Genomic DNA, 22,152 nt, shown 5'->3' on the forward strand with positions numbered 1-22,152 from the left:
TTTGTCATAAGCATGTCCAGCTAATTTATTAATACTAGGATGTGAGGACCGTCATTTGGCGGTACTCTAACTGTTGTTTCTTTAGGATTTCAATTGTGGGTTATTTTGGTTTTAATACAATTTTTCTGAACTCAATTTAATTGGTCATTATTGTCATACCCCAATTTTGTCCGGCCATTTTGGTTTATCCATGAGATTGCTTTGTTTCAAAAGGGCCATTTACATAGACATGTCCATGATTAATGTTGCAAAATATGGTTTGAATCTTTTTACGACACTGATCCAAAAGTCCATTCGATTATCAGTAAGTATTAAGAGACATGATTATTTTTATGATCACTTGTCATTAAACCCATTTGCACATTTCAAACAAAGACCAAATCTCTAAACCGTTCATAAAAAAAACCTTAAACTAAACTTGCATCTTTTCTAAATATGACTGTGTTTAGTTTATATCAGGATACCACATATATGAGTATTAGATTGGTTTTTAGGATCAAGTTTGAAATTGCAACATTTTTTTGTAGCATGTTTTATGCTAGACCTTTTGGCATGTTTTATTAATGTGCTAAAGTTAATCGAGTTGAAAATCCATTAAAATTACATTTTTGGGCCCAACCCATTTTTAAATTTGAGATATAGCTTAGAATTTTCTTTTTTATTAATACAATTAAATTGTTAAGACAAAATTTAAAATTTAAAAAAAAGAGACCAATTGCACAAATAAATAATAATCCAAACAATATTCCAAATAATAGAAAATACACTTTAGTAATTCAATTCTTTCCCAAATCCAACAAGTTACAATTGCTATTAGACTTGTAATTCAATAAGTTACAAATAAATCCAAATATACACATTTGTCTTAAAAGAAAACCTTAAATAATTACATTTTCTAATTAAATAAAAAAAGGTGTTGTTGGTGACCAAAAGCTGGCGCCCCCAAGTTTGGCATTTCTTACAAGCCACCTTCATCAAGTCACTTCCAAAGTTGTAATATGCAGAGAACAAAAGCAGCTTATTTTAAAAGCACTTTCCAAAAGCTCTTAAGAAACTGCAAAACAACAAAATAAATCACTCAGATTAAAGCTTTACCCAGCAAATTAACATAAACATCCGAAAAGCATGTCAAAGTTGATCTAAAACAGGAACAAACAAAATCCCACATAATCTGGGGATGAGAAAATCGAAAAAGGGAGAAGTTGTTTTCTAAGATTGAGAGTTCTTCAAAAACAGAGAGAGAGGTTAACAGATGGACAACAAGATTTTCCTTCTAAAAACCTAGAGCACCCATCAAAGCAATACTTCATAAAAGACCCTGGACTAGCGTCGTTACCCTGCAAAAAATAACCCAAAACACTGTGTAAAGCTCCAACGTTTCCTAAAAGCTTGTAAAGATTTCACCTTGGATCTCGGCGAGTTTGAGCTAAAACCCTTGTCCAAATCATAAAGGGAGCGACGGTAAATAGAAGAGCAACAGAGAAAAAAGAGGAAGATAACAAGTAGGACGAGCAAAGGATAAAGAGAAAGTGATACCTGCGGATCCGTCCTTCGGTAAACTCTCGGTCGCTACTTTTCTTTTCTTCTTTTGTTTTTCTTTTTTTCACGATCAAGACGCACATTTGAGCGCGATTAAGATCCATCGAAGGTTAGTCTTACTTTGTGTGTCTTTAACCCGAGCTTTGACCTTGGCTTTCCATAGAAACTCCTCTTGTATGATGCATTTTGTTTGGTTCATTAGATCAGGATTTTGTTTTAGGAGTAGTTGTTTAGTATAGGTTTTGGCAAAATCAAGGTTGAGTTTTTGATTAGAGCAATCGGTAGGTATATAAAGGGAGTTGGTTTCGGATTCGAGCTTGGGGATCAATTCAAGGGTGGGTTTGTGTTAAAATTTTCATGTTCGGGGGCGGCGCCGCCGCTCCTCTCTCATATGCAAATCTATATCCAATTCAGTTAATCAAATCAACTTATATGTCATGCAATCTAACTGAGCAGACATAACACTCAAGCATATCATCATCAAAAATGACTTATCATCACTCATCACAAAAACAAATTAAACACATTCACATTTCAATTCCTACTAACTAATTGAACTAGCCATGCTAATTGAACTAACCAACTAATGCCACATCACCTATCACTCACTAATTAACTTTCAAAGTCAATAATATAGAATAATTAACCATTTCCTTCATTCACACATTCCAACTGAATTCACAAACTTCCATAATGGAATTTTCTAATCCCAATAACAATAACAACATATATAGTCCTCATTCTCTAGCTACAATAAAAAGATCAATCATTTTCTCATCTAAACCATGAATCATCAACACAAAAATCCCTCAATCATTTTTTGACTCTCAACACACTCATCTTCATCACCCTCAGCTTCATCATTCATTCACTATCACCATTAACCTCTCAGAATCTGAACTCAATCTCTCCTTCTCTGGTTGAATCAACCTCACCACACTCATAGAGAGAGTTCAATCAACAACATCAACCACTCAGAAGCTTTCTAGCCAAGAAGGGAAAGAAGAAGAATTCAGAAGTTAAAGCAAGAGAGAGATAGACTAAGAACCTTTACCTGGAAGCAGAGATTCTTTCACCGTCGTCAACATCGTTATTGCCAAGGGTGAAAACAAAAATACAAACTTCATGGATCAATGAGTATGTGTGAAACAAATGCAAGAAATAAGGGAAAAGAATACCTCGTCAGAGCTTTGAAGCTCTGGTGAGGTCCAACCTTAAAGGTATGAGTTTGAATTATCTCTTCCTATATATATTTGATGATTTTCTTCGTATTCTCCTTCTACTCATTTTCTTTTTTCTCTGAGTATGCTCCGGAAAAGATGATAAGAGGTTTGCTCAGAGCTAGCTCAGGTTCAGATGATGAACCCGAGCGGCTTAGGTGTGAGAGCTCTTAATGAGAGGGAGATGAGTTGGGATTTTTGCAAGGATTTGGATGAACCCAAGCATGCTAAGATACCATCATCAACCATTTGTCTGTCTCCTGTGGACCATCAGCATCCCCCACAGATCTTTGTTTCATTTTGTATCCATCATAAAGCATCATGCTAGGGTTTATCTTATGTCTGATCATATCCCTAGCAAATCAAATAAAAAAAGAGTCATTCATTCAGGCATTCATCTCATATCATATCCTATCATTTGCATTTCAGGATCAAAATTCGGGTCTTCTTAGTATTTAACTATCTCCCACTATGATCATATGAAGAGTGTACTTCTTCATATTCTCGTGTTGAAGATACTTAAATAGGGGCACTGTCACACCCCAATTTTGACCCTGTATCGCTGATTCAATACATTCATCATAGTTATTTCATCTCTGCATAGCATACCATGCATTCCATACCGCATAATGCCTAGAATGTCAGTCGAAATGAATTTTCAGATTTACAGACGAAGCGGTTAAACCAATTATCGAATGTGTGTCAAAATGGCGGGCGAAATTTTTTCAAAATCAAGCTTGCAGACATCAGTTTTATTAATCTATGTTTCACGTAGTTTAACATGGTATGCTCGATTTATTTTTCAGCTAATTTTTCGGTCACCTTTTGATCAGCTCGAGCATGTTTAACCGGTCAAAATTTATTTCAAAATTAAAAGAAACGCTGTATTTTTCCAATAAGTTTATTTCGCAATGATCATTTTGGTGCATTCATTTTAATTTTTCGAGCACTTTTGCGCCCGACCTTTATCCATTTTGAGACATTTTATTTTTATCTCTTTGTCAAAATATTTGATTCAATTAATTAGAATTTTCTACGTCTTTGTTTCAGTTTAATATAGTTTTTTTGTTAGAATGATTTAATTTAATTTTAATTAGTTCTTAAAACTCATTTTGTTCTAAAACTTTGAAAAGAGGGGCATTTTGGTATTTGTCTCAAATTAATAACCCTAGTTTGACACTATAAATACTAAAGATGCTGGTGAATGAAAGAAGAAAACCAACAGATGCCTAGCGGCACAGACCCCAAATGCCCTCTCTCTTCACTCTCCACCTACCAACAACCGGATACCCCCACGTGTAGTCCATCAAAAACATTAACAGACACTGCCAGAACTCATACAACAACACACACTCACAAAATCACCATCCTCCTCACCCTCCATCTCTCTCCACCTGCTCCCTCCACTCTCAATCCTCCGGAAAAGCACCGCGCTGGCAACCACAAACCTAATGCTTCCTCAACCTCCAATCTCCACCCTTCATTCTTCTCCACCGTTCGCGTTTTTATCGTCGTTCGTCCTCACCTCCACCTAACGACACCAACAATCCTGCGAGCAAACCCTCAAGCCGCCGCAAACCCACCATTTACCGTCAAAATCATCCGTCTTCACCACTCCAAACACAACCACCACCAACCACCACGAAAAACGCCATCTCCAAACCAGCAACGCCGCTAACATCACTATGCCAAAAAGGTTTTTTAACAGCGCATCTTAGACAACGCTTTTAAAAGAAAGCGCTGTCTAAGGTTAAAATAAAAATAAAACACGGAAAATGTTCTAAAAAAATAATGAAAGCGCTGTCTAAGGGGGGGGGGGGGTCTTAGACAGCGCTTTTAGAAAGCGCTGTCTAAGACCCCCCCCTTAGACAGCGCTTTTAGAAAGCGCTTTTAAATATAGACCTTAGTCAGCGCTTTTGAGAAAGCGCTGTTTAAAGTCTTTCAATTAAAAAAAATTAGAACAATCAGGTTTAGGTTTAAGGTTTGACCGGGTAGACATATAACAATCAGGTTAGGGTTTCTCATCCTCTACCAAAAATCTGAGCGAGAAGGTTTCCAGTGCGTGCGGCTTCACCAAATCCCTCCTCCGCAATTCCACCATGGCTGAACAAGTAACTTCTTGTTGCTTCGTTTTTCGTTTTTTCATTCTGCTATGTTTCGATTTTCCATTGATGTGTATTTTTTAATCTGTTACAGACTGAGAAGGCTTATCTCAAACAACCCAAAGTGTTTTTATGGTATATTCGGCACTTCATATCTCAATGTGTGTTTTGTTTTTAACTGTGATGATTGTTGATCCATATTTGTTTGTTGTTTTTGCTCAATTTCGTAGCTCGAAGAAATCTGGTAAGGGGAAGAGGCCCGGTAAAGGTGGAAATCGCTTCTGGAAATCTGTTGGTCTTGGATTCAAGACCCCCAAAGAAGCCATCGAAGGTTCCTTTCTCTCTGTATTTATATATCTCAGTGTTTGTATATATATGGAGTGTCTTCGAGAGTGTGTTGATGTTTGGTTTTGAATGTATAAATGTAGCCTTTTGAAGGAGATGAGTGATGAACACACTTTGATAGCGAATTGATGCAAATCAAAATTAGAGAAAGATAGAAATAATGCAATAGAATACTACTAGAGCATTTTGGATTTGTGTAGTGGATGCTTAATTACATCTCTATATTTTTCTATGATTTCATACTTGTGAGGTTGCCAACTCTGTTTTTGTTGTGTGTTTTGTATTGTATTCCTATTGGAAGTATTGAGGTCTCGGGTCTCTATGATGTGCTTAGAAATCCTCAATACTTGTTCAAGTTATTAGGTGTTGCTTTTTAATGAATGGTTTTGGTATCTATTTTGAAAGAATTGGTATATATGTGGGGCAAATGTAAATGCTTGTATCTTGCTTCATGAAAGTGTTAATTGCAAACAGAATAATGGTCTCAATATATAGAGGCAGACTATTCTTAATATATCTCTGTATGATTATATGGTTATGGTTATTTTATTTCTGCTTCTAATACAGAAATGACCTTTGAATTTCAAATACAGGAACCTTTATTGACAAGAAGTGTCCATTCACTGGCAATGTTTCCATCCGTGGTCGTATCATAGCCGGAACCTGTCACAGTGCCAAAATGAATCGGACTATTATTGTCAGGAGGAATTATCTTCACTTCATTAAGAAATATCAGAGGTATTCTCCTTTAATGGCACGCTCTTCATTTTTAATTTGCATGCTTGGATAAACATAATTTGTAAAACCTTTTTCCTTACGTGCTCTACTTAGGTATGAGAAGAGGCATTCCAACATTCCAGCTCATGTGTCACCTGCCTTCCGTGTTAAGGAAGGTGATCATGTCATTATTGGTCAATGCAGGTGAAACTCTAGCAGAATTCTATCATTTCTGTATTAACCCATAGATACTTTTATTTTAGTATATTATCATATAGATATTGGTATATGTATGTGTGTGACTAAGCCTTTACTTGTGCCACTTCTATAGGCCACTCTCCAAGACAGTGAGGTTCAATGTATTGAAAGTCATCCCAGCTGGATCATCCAGTGGTGCAAAGAAGGCATTTTCTGGCATATGAGATTTGGTTGGCACTCTTAGTATAGAGATTTTATCATCTATGTTGAAAGTAATTCCCGATTTCTGTATGGTGAAGTTCTTATCAGTTTTGGTAATTTTTGTTTGCTTTTGAAGTTCTGTACTGTGATTTGATAAAAGATATTTTAATTATGTTTATTTTACTGGGCATGATCTTATTTTGGTTATTGAATACTAGTTTCAAATATTTTGAATTTTGGACAGAAAATTCCCCCTAAATTACTGTTTAGTATTTTAAACAAGTCTATGTGATCCAACATAGAACCTCAGTTTACAGAACCCATTACCCAACCTTATCAAATTTCAATGGGTTGGGTTCTTCGACGGATTTTCAATTTTGTTGTCAAAACTGTCCGATCCGTTCAGTTATGGGTTGAATTGAGTTTGTGGGATGTGTTTTAAATTAAAAATATTTTTTAATTTAAACCCTAAACCTGGAAAAAATGTGGTTTAAAACAAAAGCTTCAAAAATTTCGTATACCTAAGACAGCGCTTTTGTAAAAAGCGCTGTCTAAGGGGGGGATTAGAAAGCGCTTTAGGCAAAAGCGCTGTCTAAGGGGGGGCTTAGACAGCGCTTTTTGAAAAGCGCTGTCTAAGGTATACCTAAAAAAATTAAAATAGGAGGGTCTTAGAAAGCGCTTTTGGCCAAAGCGCTGTCTAAGGGGGTGGGGCTTAGACAGCGCTTTTCAAAAGCGCTGTCTAAGGTATACCTAAAAAATTTAAAATAAGAGGGTCTTATAAAGCGCTTTTGGCCAAAGCGCTGTCTAAGGGGGGGGGGGGGCTTAGACAGCGCTTTTAAGATTTAAAAAAGCGCTGTCTAAACCTTTAGCAGCGGAGGCTTAGACAGCGCTTTAAAGCGCTGTCTAAGGCTAAAAAAAGCGATGTCTAAGGTCTTGTTTGTTGTAGTGCATTCCTTCGAAAAACAATCGAATAAATGTACCAAAAGAAAACACAGCTCGAACACATTCTCCTCCGTCCGGATACCTACGTCGGTTCAATTGAAAAAACACACTCAGATCTCTGGGTTTACGAAAACGATGAAATGGTTCACCGTGCTGTTCGTATGTTCCCGGACTCTTGAAGATCTTCGACGAGATCCTCGTTAACGCGGCCGATAATAACAGAGAGATCCGTCTATGGATTCGTTGAAGGTTACGATAGATCCGGAAGCGAACGCGGTTTCTGTTTACAACAACGGCGACAGTGTTCCGATTGAGATTCATCAGGAGGAGAAGATTTATGTTCCTGAGTTGATCTTCGGTCACCTTCTTACTAGTAGTAACCATGATGATAATGTGAAGAAAACTACCGGTGGACGGAATGGTGATGGTGCTGAGCTCACGAATATTTTTTTCACTGAGTTTATCATTGAGACTGCTGATGGTCTTCAATGGTTCTGATGAAGATTCGTGAGATTGCTGAAGCTTACCTTGGCTCTGCAATTAAGAATGTCGTTGTTACTGTCCCTGCTTACTTTGTTGATTCTCAGCGTCAAGCTACCAAGGATGTTGGTGTTATTGCTGGTCTTAATGTCATGCGAATCATCAATGAGTCCACTGCTGCTGCCATCACATATGGGCTAGACAAGAAATCAACAAGTGTTGGTGAAAAGAATGTCTTGATTTTTGACCTTGGTGGTGGTACTTTTGATGTCTCTTTGCTTACTATTGAAGAGGGTATCTTTGAGGTGAAAGCCACTGCCGGAGACACCCATCTTGGAGGTGAGGATTTTGATAATAAAATGGTGAACCATTTTGTTCAAGAGTTCAAGAGAAAGAACAAGAAGGACATCAGCGGTAACCCTAGGGCACTCAGGCGATTGAGGACTGCATGTGAGAGGGCGAAAAGAACTCTTTCATCTACTGCCCAGACTACCATTGAAATTGACTCTCTATTTGAGGGAATTGATTTCTACTCCCCTATCAACTCTCATTATTATTATTCATTTTAATTTTGTTTTATTATTAGAGCTAGGGATTTAATTGTGGAATGGGCTTTGGGCCCTAATTTCATTTTAACATCCTTTAATTGCTTGTGCATCTCATATACGTGCATATTCTTTTTATATTTATAATTTGTTTTTAATTATTTGATCACTTATTTATTCATTTGATTTCAAATTCATTTTGAGAGTGAACAATAAAAATTGAATGATTGAGAATTCCACCGATTTATTTTCTGAAATCGCCAAATCCTTTTTCTCATTAAAATCTGCATCTCATATACGTGCATATTCTTTTTATATTTATAATTTGTTTTTAATTATTTGATCACTTATTTATTCATTTGATTTCAAATTCATTTTGAGAGTGAACAATAAAAATTGAATGATTGAGAACTCCACCGATTTATTTTCTGAAATCGCCAAATCCTTTTTCTCTTTAAAATTTGAAGAAAAAGATTATCCTGGATGGAATATCCAGTCATAATCCTGAATATTAGGCTCAAGCTGTAAGAGCTTGTAAGCCATAAATATTCGTCTTCTCTCCAAAACACCTGTAAATATCTCAAACCATCTTCTTATTGAAGTTGGAAGAAAAAGATTACCTGGATGGAATATCCAGTCGTAATCCCGAATATTAGGCTCAAGCTGTAAGAGCTTGCAAGCCATGCATATTCGTCTTCCCTCCAAAACATTCGTAAATATTCGAACCATTTTCTTAACAAATTGGAAAGAAACAGACTGCCTGGGTGGAATGTCCAGACGTAGTCCCGAGTATTAGACCTAAGCTGTAAGAGCTTGCAAGTCACAAGTACTCGTCTTTCAAATTCCAAAATACTTAATTCCGATCTTAACCTCTTTTAATAAAGATGGAAATGGAACATGGTGTATACCGTGCACTCCTGAGATTAAGATTTGAGGTGGATGCCTCGTCTATCTTAGCTCTCGCCATCGTTTAAAATTGTCAATGCGGTTTCTTCAAACCCTTTCTCAATCAAATTTAAAACACTTAATTCTTTATTAAACACTTTTGTCAATAAAGATGGAAATGGACCATGGTGTATACCGTGCACTCCTGAGACTAGGATTCGAGATGGATATCTCGCTCATCCAAGTTCTCGCCATTACTCAAAAATACACCCAACCAATCAAACTATTTTCTCGCCGCCGTGCGACTAATCAAAAACCTTTTTCATAAACGAAAGATATATTGTCTTAAGGTGATGCAAAGCAATGTTTCAGCCATGATTGTTGAGTCGAGATAAGTGACGTTTTTCCGAATGATGATTTGTAAATCCACTCGATGTGTGGTATACGTCCGCTCCTCATCTGTTTTGGGTAAAACAATGTTTTCGTCGATTAATATAATATAGCTTTCGCTAAAATCGACCAACAAACAAACATTTTCTACCCAGAACTACGTAAGCCTTGATTTCTCTATTGAGATACGTAGGAGCAAGATTTGTAAATCTTGTCAGGCCCACTAATAAAAAAACTTAGGTTTAGTCCTTCGTCAAAAAAATCCAAAAAACATTCTCCTCTCATCCTTTCTTTCTTTCCCACCTGATAACTTAAAGTCTAACATTTCAAACTAACACTAACGCGCACAACTAACCTAATGGTTCCCGTTGAGTACAACGGACGTGAGGGGTGCTAATACCTTCCCCTTGCGTAATCGACTCCCGAACCTTGATTTGGTTGCGACGACCATAATCATTGTCATTTTATCTTGGGTTTTATCGATATTTCCCCTTTCCTTTTTAGGAATAAATAAAGTTCGGTGGCGACTCTGTTCAGTCCATCATTGCGAGCGTGCGATTGCGTTTCGCTAAGTCGTGTCTCTCATTTTTCTAGGTGCGATAATAAGTTAAAGGATAGATAGATGGTTGGACAAAATTGGAGTATGACAGTTGCCCTTATTTAATTGTGTTGAACTCGAAAGGATTAATAGTCGTAGTTTTAATAATGATAAAACCTCAAGTTAAGGGTAAGACACTAAGGTTCGGGAGTCAGTTAAGTAAGGGGAATGTGTTAGGAACCCCTCACTTCTATTGTATTCAATGGGATCCTCATATAATCCTAGGGTTAGTTTGTGTTTCTAAGGGAATGTTTGCTCATATTATTTGCTTAAGGTAAAGAACGACGATAAGGTACAATTCAAAGGTGAAACCTACGACAATGGAAGAGTGTGACCTAATACTGAAACGGATAGTATAACTATCTAAGAATGGTAATATATACCCAAATTGGGGAGGGAGTTTTCGAGTACGATACAAAATATCACATTGGGCATACTTGATACAAGCTATAAAGTATTTAAAGAGAAGAAATTCTGAGGACTTGGAATATTATTAATTTAAGATATTATTATAGTTGAATGGAGCCTCTAAGGCCAAACATTATGTAACTTTTATTTTTACTCAATAAATCAATAACCCTTAGGGTCACACTTTTTCCTCGCAAGGGTAAGGTGTTTAATGAGACTGTGTGATTGTTTTAATTAACCATGCATTATGCCATAGGTAAAAATCTTAAATGATAGACTTAGAAGACGATCAGAACTCTTGTGGGACTCTGAGACCCTTTAGGGTATCCATCAGGATCTTGGTAGGACTTTAAAGCGTTATAAAGTGTCCATCAGAACCGTAGGGGACTCTAAAGCTCTCCAAAGTATCTGTCAGAACCTTAGTAGGACTCTAAAACCTTTTAGGTGTCCATTAAAACCTTAATAGGACTCTGAAGCCATTTGGGGTATCCATCAAAACCTTTATATGATTCAAAAGCTCTACGCGGTATCCATCAGAACCTTATTGGGACTCTAACAAGGAGGGTTAAATTACTTAAACCAATTACAACAAACATAAAAATAGAAGGTAATATCCTAGGTGGATGGGACATCTTAGGGTGAGGTCTCTAGTTTGACAGTATTGTGAGTGCAATATGCTCTTAATGTACTTTGAATGATATCAAAACTAGGTATCTTATATCCTTGTGTATTTGGACCTCACAATCTCAAACATGCATCATCATCATCATCATAGAACATGTAAGACTAGATTACATAAGGCATTGCATGCCTAAAATATGCATTCTTCATAAAAAGACATGCATGGGTTGATACATGTTGAGTATGGGTTGATACATACTACGTGGAATTCAAATGAGTTTGGGTTTGCCTCTAATGAGTCGATACAATCGAGTAATGATTCGATACATCCTGTGATTGGGTCAACTCATTCTTGTTTGGGTCGACTCAATCTGAAAGATGTTTTTCAAAGATTGTCATTGCCTCAAATGAGTCGATACAAATGAAAAATGGGTTGATACATTGAGCGGATGGATCGACTCTCCCGTGTTTAGAGTTGACTCATCCTGAAACATTTTTCTCTCAAACTAGTTAATACCTACAATGTATCGTCTTTGTTTGCTTCGTATTAACTCATTCAACTGATGTATTGACTCATTCCATTTTAGATTTAATACATTCTGTACCAAATTTTAAAAATTACATTTTGGATAAAAATATATTTTTACTCATTTCTTTTCTACATTCACACATACATATAAATATGTATTCATGCGTCATTTATAAGCATTGAATCCTGAAAGATACAAAGAATTCTCATCATCTTCAACCTCTTTTGACGCATTCATCAACTAGACATAATCATTTCTTATTGTTTGTTGGCAAAAAAGATTGATAAGGTCCAATTTAGGATTGTGTAATCAAAATGGGTTAAGGTTTTCTTTGGGGGATTTTATAACACCAAATTACACCGTTATTTTGACTCGTTTTATACATGTTTTATTATCGTTTTACCTCCATTTCCAGTGTTATGTGGGTATTTTGTCTGCATTTAAGGTATTTGACCATATAGGATCCATGTGTGAAGAAACGAAGCAATTCGGATGCAAAACAAAGAAACAATGGGAAATTACACACAAGATGACCTACATGACATTTGCCATGGAGAATGCCATATAAAGAGTGACGTGTCCCACTCACCAACGGAAAGATTTACCCATTCTTCCACACGTTGGAAAGGTGGTGTTCGCCACCTTGGCATGGCATTCGCCATCCTTTGTGAAGGTCAGGCAGTTAGAAAATGGACTTGCTTGGTCTCCCACTCACTCCATGCACTCATACATTCTCTCCCATGAATGAAAAAGCTTCCCACTTAATATTTTGGACCTTGGAACATTATAAATAGGCGATAAGCTTCATTTTCCGAGGCATCCAAGCTTAGCACAATCTTAAGCACTAGAATTACCGGTTAAAATTATAACTTGTCACATCGAGGGGTTATAGCACCAGAGAGCATTAAGTTTGTACGAAGTTTGGAGCACTTTATTGTATCACAGTTTAATCTTGCCTCCATTTATATTTCTTAAAAATCTTCATCAATTTATTATGTACCAGATTCAAGCCTCTATTTGGAGCAAGTTATTATCATATTACGCATTTTATTATCGCTTTGTTTATTTACTCGCACTTTACTTTCCTCGTCTCTCACAACTTCTTTTATTTCTAAGTCTTATTTCTCGCACCGTATTGCTTTCAATTACCTTTCCAAAATGTTTACTTCTAACTTTCAAAACTATGTTTTCATGTTTGTCATAAGCATGTCAAGCTAATTTATTAATACTAGGATGTGAGGACCGTCATTTGGCGGTACTCTAACTGTTGTTTCTTTAGGATTTCAATTGTGGGTTATTTTGGTTTTAATACAATTTTTCTGAACTCAATTTAATTGGTCATTATTGTCATACCCCAATTTTGTCCGGCCATTTTGGTTTATCCATGAGATTGCTTTGTTTCAAAAGGGCCATTTACATAGACATGTCCATGATTAATGTTGCAAAATATGGTTTGAATCTTTTTACGACACTGATCCAAAAGTCCATTCGATTATCAGTAAGTATTAAGAGACATGATTATTTTTATGATCACTTGTCATTAAACCCATTTGCACATTTCAAACAAAGACCAAATCTCTAAACCGTTCATAAAAAAAACCTTAAACTAAACTTGCATCTTTTCTAAATATGACTGTGTTTAGTTTATATCAGGATACCACATATATGAGTATTAGATTGGTTTTTAGGATCAAGTTTGAAATTGCAACATTTTTTTGTAGCATGTTTTATGCTAGACCTTTTGGCATGTTTTATTAATGTGCTAAAGTTAATCGAGTTGAAAATCCATTAAAATTACATTTTTGGGCCCAACCCATTTTTAAATTTGAGATATAGCTTAGAATTTTCTTTTTTATTAATACAATTAAATTGTTAAGACAAAATTTAAAATTTAAAAAAAAGAGACCAATTGCACAAATAAATAATAATCCAAACAATATTCCAAATAATAGAAAATACACTTTAGTAATTCAATTCTTTCCCAAATCCAACAAGTTACAATTGCTATTAGACTTGTAATTCAATAAGTTACAAATAAATCCAAATATACACATTTGTCTTAAAAGAAAACCTTAAATAATTACATTTTCTAATTAAATAAAAAAGGTGTTGTTGGTGACCAAAAGCTGGCGCCCCCAAGTTTGGCATTTCTTACAAGCCACCTTCATCAAGTCACTTCCAAAGTTGTAATATGCAGAGAACAAAAGCAGCTTATTTTAAAAGCACTTTCCAAAAGCTCTTAAGAAACTGCAAAACAACAAAATAAATCACTCAGATTAAAGCTTTACCCAGCAAATTAACATAAACATCCGAAAAGCATGTCAAAGTTGATCTAAAACAGGAACAAACAAAATCCCACATAATCTGGGGATGAGAAAATCGAAAAAGGGAGAAGTTGTTTTCTAAGATTGAGAGTTCTTCAAAAACAGAGAGAGAGGTTAACAGATGGACAACAAGATTTTCCTTCTAAAAACCTAGAGCACCCATCAAAGCAATACTTCATAAAAGACCCTGGACTAGCGTCGTTACCCTGCAAAAAATAACCCAAAACACTGTGTAAAGCTCCAACGTTTCCTAAAAGCTTGTAAAGATTTCACCTTGGATCTCGGCGAGTTTGAGCTAAAACCCTTGTCCAAATCATAAAGGGAGCGACGGTAAATAGAAGAGCAACAGAGAAAAAAGAGGAAGATAACAAGTAGGACGAGCAAAGGATAAAGAGAAAGTGATACCTGCGGATCCGTCCTTCGGTAAACTCTCGGTCGCTACTTTTCTTTTCTTCTTTTGTTTTTCTTTTTTTCACGATCAAGACGCACATTTGAGCGCGATTAAGATCCATCGAAGGTTAGTCTTACTTTGTGTGTCTTTAACCCGAGCTTTGACCTTGGCTTTCCATAGAAACTCCTCTTGTATGATGCATTTTGTTTGGTTCATTAGATCAGGATTTTGTTTTAGGAGTAGTTGTTTAGTATAGGTTTTGGCAAAATCAAGGTTGAGTTTTTGATTAGAGCAATCGGTAGGTATATAAAGGGAGTTGGTTTCGGATTCGAGCTTGGGGATCAATTCAAGGGTGGGTTTGTGTTAAAATTTTCATGTTCGGGGGCGGCGCCGCCGCTCCTCTCTCATATGCAAATCTATATCCAATTCAGTTAATCAAATCAACTTATATGTCATGCAATCTAACTGAGCAGACATAACACTCAAGCATATCATCATCAAAAATGACTTATCATCACTCATCACAAAAACAAATTAAACACATTCACATTTCAATTCCTACTAACTAATTGAACTAGCCATGCTAATTGAACTAACCAACTAATGCCACATCACCTATCACTCACTAATTAACTTTCAAAGTCAATAATATAGAATAATTAACCATTTCCTTCATTCACACATTCCAACTGAATTCACAAACTTCCATAATGGAATTTTCTAATCCCAATAACAATAACAACATATATAGTCCTCATTCTCTAGCTACAATAAAAAGATCAATCATTTTCTCATCTAAACCATGAATCATCAACACAAAAATCCCTCAATCATTTTTTGACTCTCAACACACTCATCTTCATCACCCTCAGCTTCATCATTCATTCACTATCACCATTAACCTCTCAGAATCTGAACTCAATCTCTCCTTCTCTGGTTGAATCAACCTCACCACACTCATAGAGAGAGTTCAATCAACAACATCAACCACTCAGAAGCTTTCTAGCCAAGAAGGGAAAGAAGAAGAATTCAGAAGTTAAAGCAAGAGAGAGATAGACTAAGAACCTTTACCTGGAAGCAGAGATTCTTTCACCGTCGTCAACATCGTTATTGCCAAGGGTGAAAACAAAAATACAAACTTCATGGATCAATGAGTATGTGTGAAACAAATGCAAGAAATAAGGGAAAAGAATACCTCGTCAGAGCTTTGAAGCTCTGGTGAGGTCCAACCTTAAAGGTATGAGTTTGAATTATCTCTTCCTATATATATTTGATGATTTTCTTCGTATTCTCCTTCTACTCATTTTCTTTTTTCTCTGAGTATGCTCCGGAAAAGATGATAAGAGGTTTGCTCAGAGCTAGCTCAGGTTCAGATGATGAACCCGAGCGGCTTAGGTGTGAGAGCTCTTAATGAGAGGGAGATGAGTTGGGATTTTTGCAAGGATTTGGATGAACCCAAGCATGCTAAGATACCATCATCAACCATTTGTCTGTCTCCTGTGGACCATCAGCATCCCCCACAGATCTTTGTTTCATTTTGTATCCATCATAAAGCATCATGCTAGGGTTTATCTTATGTCTGATCATATCCCTAGCAAATCAAATAAAAAAAGAGTCATTCATTCAGGCATTCATCTCATATCATATCCTATCATTTGCATTTCAGGATCAAAATTCGGGTCTTCTTAGTATTTAACTATCTCCCACTATGATCATATGAAGAGTGTACTTCTTCATATTCTCGTGTTGAAGATACTTAAATAGGGGCACTGTCACACCCCAATTTTGACCCTGTATCGCTGATTCAATACATTCATCATAGTTATTTCATCTCTGCATAGCATACCATGCATTCCATACCGCATAATGCCTAGAATGTCAGTCGAAATGAATTTTCAGATTTACAGACGAAGCGGTTAAACCAATTATCGAATGTGTGTCAAAATGGCGGGCGAAATTTTTTCAAAATCAAGCTTGCAGACATCAGTTTTATTAATCTATGTTTCACGTAGTTTAACATGGTATGCTCGATTTATTTTTCAGCTAATTTTTCGGTCACCTTTTGATCAGCTCGAGCATGTTTAACCGGTCAAAATTTATTTCAAAATTAAAAGAAACGCTGTATTTTTCCAATAAGTTTATTTCGCAATGATCATTTTGGTGCATTCATTTTAATTTTTCGAGCACTTTTGCGCCCGACCTTTATCCATTTTGAGACATTTTATTTTTATCTCTTTGTCAAAATATTTGATTCAATTAATTAGAATTTTCTACGTCTTTGTTTCAGTTTAATATAGTTTTTTTGTTAGAATGATTTAATTTAATTTTAATTAGTTCTTAAAACTCATTTTGTTCTAAAACTTTGAAAAGAGGGGCATTTTGGTATTTGTCTCAAATTAATAACCCTAGTTTGACACTATAAATACTAAAGATGCTGGTGAATGAAAGAAGAAAACCAACAGATGCCTAGCGGCACAGACCCCAAATGCCCTCTCTCTTCACTCTCCACCTACCAACAACCGGATACCCCCACGTGTAGTCCATCAAAAACATTAACAGACACTGCCAGAACTCATACAACAACACACACTCACAAAATCACCATCCTCATCACCCTCCATCTCTCTCCACCTGCTCCCTCCACTCTCAATCCTCCGGAAAAGCACCGCGCTGGCAACCACAAACCTAATGCTTCCTCAACCTCCAATCTCCACCCTTCATTCTTCTCCACCGTTCGCGTTTTTATCGTCGTTCGTCCTCACCTCCACCTAACGACACCAACAATCCTGCGAGCAAACCCTCAAGCCGCCGCAAACCCACCATTTACCGTCAAAATCATCCGTCTTCACCACTCCAAACACAACCACCACCAACCACCACGAAAAACGCCATCTCCAAACCAGCAACGCCGCTAACATCACTATGCCAAAAAGGTTTTTTAACAGCGCATCTTAGACAACGCTTTTAAAAGAAAGCGCTGTCTAAGGTTAAATAAAAATAAAACACGAAAATGTTCTAAAAAAATAATGAAAGCGCTGTCTAAGGGGGGGGGGGGGTCTTAGACAGCGCTTTTAGAAAGCGCTGTCTAAGACCCCCCCCTTAGACAGCGCTTTTAGAAAGCGCTTTTAAATATAGACCTTAGTCAGCGCTTTTGAGAAAGCGCTGTTTAAAGTCTTTCAATTAAAAAAAATTAGAACAATCAGGTTTAGGTTTAAGGTTTGACCGGGTAGACATATAACAATCAGGTTAGGGTTTCTCATCCTCTACCAAAAATCTGAGCGAGAAGGTTTCCAGTGCGTGCGGCTTCACCAAATCCCTCCTCCGCAATTCCACCATGGCTGAACAAGTAACTTCTTGTTGCTTCGTTTTTCGTTTTTTCATTCTGCTATGTTTCGATTTTCCATTGATGTGTATTTTTAATCTGTTACAGACTGAGAAGGCTTATCTCAAACAACCCAAAGTGTTTTTATGGTATATTCGGCACTTCATATCTCAATGTGTGTTTTGTTTTTAACTGTGATGATTGTTGATCCATATTTGTTTTGTTGTTTTTTGCTCAATTTCGTAGCTCGAAGAAATCTGGTAAGGGGAAGAGGCCCGGTAAAGGTGGAAATCGCTTCTGGAAATCTGTTGGTCTTGGATTCAAGACCCCCAAAGAAGCCATCGAAGGTTCCTTTCTCTCTGTATTTATATATCTCAGTGTTTGTATATATATATGGAGTGTCTTCGAGAGTGTGTTGATGTTTGGTTTTGAATGTATAAATGTAGCCTTTTGAAGGAGATGAGTGATGAACACACTTTGATAGCGAATTGATGCAAATCAAAATTAGAGAAAGATAGAAATAATGCAATAGAATACTACTAGAGCATTTGGATTTGTGTAGTGGATGCTTAATTACATCTCTATATTTTCTATGATTTCATACTTGTGAGGTTGCCAACTCTGTTTTTGTTGGTGTTTTGTATTGTATTCCTATTGGAAGTATTGAGGTCTCGGGTCTCTATGATGTGCTTAGAAATCCTCAATACTTGTTCAAGTTATTAGGTGTTGCTTTTTAATGAATGGTTTTGGTATCTATTTTGAAAGAATTGGTATATATGTGGGGCAAATGTAAATGCTTGTATCTTGCTTCATGAAAGTGTTAATTGCAAACAGAATAATGGTCTCAATATATAGAGGCAGACTATTCTTAATATATCTCTGTATGATTATATGGTTATGGTTATTTTATTTCTGCTTCTAATACAGAAATGACCTTTGAATTTCAAATACAGGAACCTTTATTGACAAGAAGTGTCCATTCACTGGCAATGTTTCCATCCGTGGTCGTATCATAGCCGGAACCTGTCACAGTGCCAAAATGAATCGGACTATTATTGTCAGGAGGAATTATCTTCACTTCATTAAGAAATATCAGAGGTATTCTCCTTTAATGGCATGCTCTTCATTTTTAATTTGCATGCTTGGATAAACATAATTTGTAAAACCTTTTCCTTACGTGCTCTACTTAGGTATGAGAAGAGGCATTCCAACATTCCAGCTCATGTGTCACCTGCCTTCCGTGTAAGGAAGGTGATCATGTCATTATTGGTCAATGCAGGTGAAACTCTAGCAGAATTCTATCATTTCTGTATTAACCCATAGATACTTTTATTTTAGTATATTATCATATAGATATTGGTATATGTATGTGTGTGACTAAGCCTTTACTTGTGCCACTTCTATAGGCCACTCTCCAAGACAGTGAGGTTCAATGTATTGAAAGTCATCCTCCCAGCTGGATCATCCAGTGGTGCAAAGAAGGCATTTTCTGGCATATGAGATTTTGGTTGGCACTCTTAGTATAGAGATTTTATCATCTATGTTGAAAGTAATTCCCGATTTCTGTATGGTGAAGTTCTTATCAGTTTTGGTAATTTTTGTTTGCTTTTGAAGTTCTGTACTGTGATTTGATAAAAGATATTTTAATTATGTTTATTTTACTGGGCATGATCTTATTTTGGTTATTGAATACTAGTTTCAAATATTTTGAATTTTGGACAGAAAATTCCCCCTAAATTACTGTTTAGTATTTTAAACAAGTCTATGTGATCCAACATAGAACCTCAGTTTACAGAACCCATTACCCAACCTTATCAAATTTCAATGGTTGGGTTCTTCGACGGATTTTCAATTTGTTGTCAAAACTGTCCGATCCGTTCAGTTATGGGTTGAATTGAGTTTGTGGGATGTGTTTTAAATTAAAAATATTTTTAATTTAAACCCTAAACCTGGAAAAATGTGGTTTAAAACAAAAGCTTCAAAAAATTTCGTATACCTAAGACAGCGCTTTTGTAAAAAGCGCTGTCTAAGGGGGGGATTAGAAAGCGCTTTAGGCAAAAGCGTTGTCTAAGGGGGGGCTTAGACAGCGCTTTTTGAAAAGCGCTGTCTAAGGTATACCTAAAAAAATTAAAATAGGAGGGTCTTAGAAAGCGCTTTTGGCCAAAGCGCTGTCTAAGGGGGTGGGTCTTAGAAAGCGCTTTTCAAAAGCGTTGTCTAAGGTATACCTAAAAAATTTAAAATAAGAGGGTCTTATAAAGCGCTTTTGGCAAAGCGCTGTCTAAGGGGGGGGGGGGGCTTAGACAGCGCTTTTAAGATTTAAAAAAGCGCTGTCTAAACCTTTAGCAGCGGAGGTTTAGACAGCGCTTAAAGCGCTGTCTAAGGCTACAAAAAAGCGATGTCTAAGGTCTTGTTTGTTGTAGTGCATTCCTTCGAAAAACAATCGAATAAATGTACCAAAAGAAAACACAGCTCGAACACATTCTCCTCCGTCCGGATACCTAGCGGTTCAATTGAAAACACACTCAGATCTCTGGTTTTACGAAAACGATGAAATGGTTCACCGTGCTGTTCGTATGTTCCCGGACTCTTGAAGATCTTCGACGAGATCCTCGTTAACGAGCGACCGTAATAACAGAGAGATCCGTCTATGGATTCGTTGAAGGTTACGATAGATCCGGAAGCGAACGCGGTTTCTGTTACAACAACGGCGACAGTGTTCCGATTGAGATTCATCAGGAGGAGGCTGATGATTGGTGGGTTGCTACCCGCACTGAGTTGGAAACTGCTGGAAATGCTGAGATTTCTTGGGCTGTGTTCAGAGAGAGATTTCTGAGGAAGTATTTTCCCGAGGATGTCAGAGGAAAGAAGGAGATAGAGTTCTTGGAATTGAAGCAGGGTAACAGGTCTGTTACAGAGTATGCTGCTAAGTTCACAGAGTTGTCTAAGTATTATGCTCCCTATGCTGAGGCTGCTGGGGAATTCTCCAAATGTGTGAAGTTTGAGAACGGGTTGCGTCCCGAGATCAAGCAGGCGATTGGATATCAGCGGATCAGGGTGTTTTCTGATTTGGTTGACTGTTGCAGAATTTTTGAACAGGATTCCAAGGCCAGAGCTGAGAGCTATCAGCAGAGAGTTGATAGGAAGGGCAAGAATCAGACTGATCGTGGAAAACCGTATGCGGCTGGCAAAGGTTTTCAGAGGCAGAGTGGGATGAAGAGGCCTAGTGGGGGAGACTCTAGTGCTCCTGTTAAGTGTTACAGATGTGGTCAGGCTAGACATCGTATCCATGAGTGTACCAGTAATGAGAAGAAGTGTTTCAAATGTGGAAAAGGTGGTCATTTGGCTGCAGATTGCCGGTTGAAGACTGTGACTTGCTTCAACTGTGGAGAGGTGGGTCATATCAGTCCACAGTGTCCTAAGCCAAAGAAAGAGAATCAGTCGGGAGGCAAGGTTTTTGCTTTATCAGGTTCTGAGACTTCTGCAGATGATCGGTTGATCCGAGGTACGTGTTATATTAATGGCTTTCCTCTTGTAGCTATTATTGACACAGGTGCGACCCATTCCTTTATATCTTTGGATTGTGCTGTGAAACTTAAGTTAGAGATATCTGAGATGCATGGAAGTATGGTGATTGATACTCCTGCGAAGGGTTCAGTGACTACTACTTCAGTTTGTTTAAGCTGTCCTTTGAGTATTTTTGGTAGGAATTTTGGGATAGACCTTGTGTGTCTTCCGTTAGTGCAGATTGATGTTATCTTGGGTATGAACTGGTTGGTGTTTAACCGGGTTTCTATCAACTATTTTGATAAGACGGTGATATTTCCTGAGATTGAGGAAGGGAAGAGTTTGTTTCTATCAGCAAGGCAAGTGAATGAGGAAGTAGCTGATGGAGCAGAGTTGTTTATGCTGTTAGCGACTTTGGAGGCTAAAGATAAACTGGTGATTGGCGATCTCGCTGTGGTGTGTGATTTTCCTGATGTGTTTCCGGAAGAGGTGAATGAATTGCCGCCAGAGCGTGAAGTTGAGTTCTCGATTGACTTAGTACCTGGTACTAGACCGATATCGATGGCTCCTTATCGTATGTCTGCTGTTGAGCTAGCTGAATTGAAGAGTCAGTTGGAAGATTTGTTGGATAAGAAATTTATTCGTCCGAGTGTGTCACCGTGGGGTGCACCCGTGTTGTTGGTTAAGAAGAAAGAAGGTACTATGAGGTTGTGTGTGGACTACAGGCAACTGAATAAAGTGACGATCAAGAATCGGTATCCTTTGCCGAGGATTGATGATTTGATGGATCAGTTGGTTGGTGCAAGTGTGTTCAGCAAGATAGATTTGAGATCTGGGTATCATCAGATACGTGTGAAAGCTGAGGATATTCCGAAGACTGCTTTCAGGAC

At 37.2% G+C, this 22,152-nt stretch overlaps 2 protein-coding genes, 2 long non-coding RNA genes and 2 pseudogenes across 4 annotated transcripts; 4 read left to right on the top strand and 2 right to left on the bottom strand.

The window, feature by feature from the left end:
* Window positions 1-1,115: 1,115 nt before the first annotated feature.
* LOC127097302 (uncharacterized) lies at window positions 1,116-1,921 on the bottom strand. Its single transcript, XR_007792977.1, has 2 exons — window positions 1,537-1,921; window positions 1,116-1,337 (listed from the first exon to the last, which is right to left on the bottom strand). It is a non-coding gene; the product is annotated as an uncharacterized LOC127097302 (long non-coding RNA).
* A 2,813-nt stretch (window positions 1,922-4,734) lies between these two features.
* LOC127097300 (40S ribosomal protein S11) lies at window positions 4,735-5,397 on the top strand. Its single transcript, XM_051035803.1, has 3 exons — window positions 4,735-4,870; window positions 4,956-4,996; window positions 5,092-5,397. Exons 1-3 carry the CDS (start codon window positions 4,859-4,861, stop codon window positions 5,273-5,275), a joined length of 237 nt encoding a protein of 78 aa, XP_050891760.1. The 5' UTR covers window positions 4,735-4,858; the 3' UTR covers window positions 5,276-5,397.
* A 185-nt stretch (window positions 5,398-5,582) lies between these two features.
* On the top strand, window positions 5,583-7,747 carry LOC127093701 (DNA topoisomerase 2-like; annotated as a pseudogene).
* A 2-nt stretch (window positions 7,748-7,749) lies between these two features.
* Window positions 7,750-8,313, top strand: LOC127093702 (heat shock 70 kDa protein 3; the record flags this gene model as incomplete). The annotated part of the gene is made up of 1 exon (XM_051032621.1): window positions 7,750-8,313. A coding segment is annotated over one exon (564 nt), but the record flags the coding sequence as incomplete, so codon positions are not given.
* A 5,716-nt stretch (window positions 8,314-14,029) lies between these two features.
* Window positions 14,030-14,835, bottom strand: LOC127097303 (uncharacterized). The gene is made up of 2 exons (XR_007792978.1): window positions 14,451-14,835; window positions 14,030-14,251 (listed from the first exon to the last, which is right to left on the bottom strand). It is a non-coding gene; the product is annotated as an uncharacterized LOC127097303 (long non-coding RNA).
* Window positions 14,836-17,646: 2,811 nt separating this feature from the next.
* On the top strand, window positions 17,647-19,258 carry LOC127097294 (40S ribosomal protein S11-like; annotated as a pseudogene).
* Window positions 19,259-22,152: the final 2,894 nt, after the last annotated feature.

The sequence above is a fragment of the Lathyrus oleraceus genome, chromosome 6 (genome assembly GCF_024323335.1).
Source record: "Lathyrus oleraceus cultivar Zhongwan6 chromosome 6, CAAS_Psat_ZW6_1.0, whole genome shotgun sequence".
In the NCBI taxonomy this organism is placed as follows: Eukaryota; Viridiplantae; Streptophyta; class Magnoliopsida; order Fabales; family Fabaceae; genus Lathyrus; species Lathyrus oleraceus.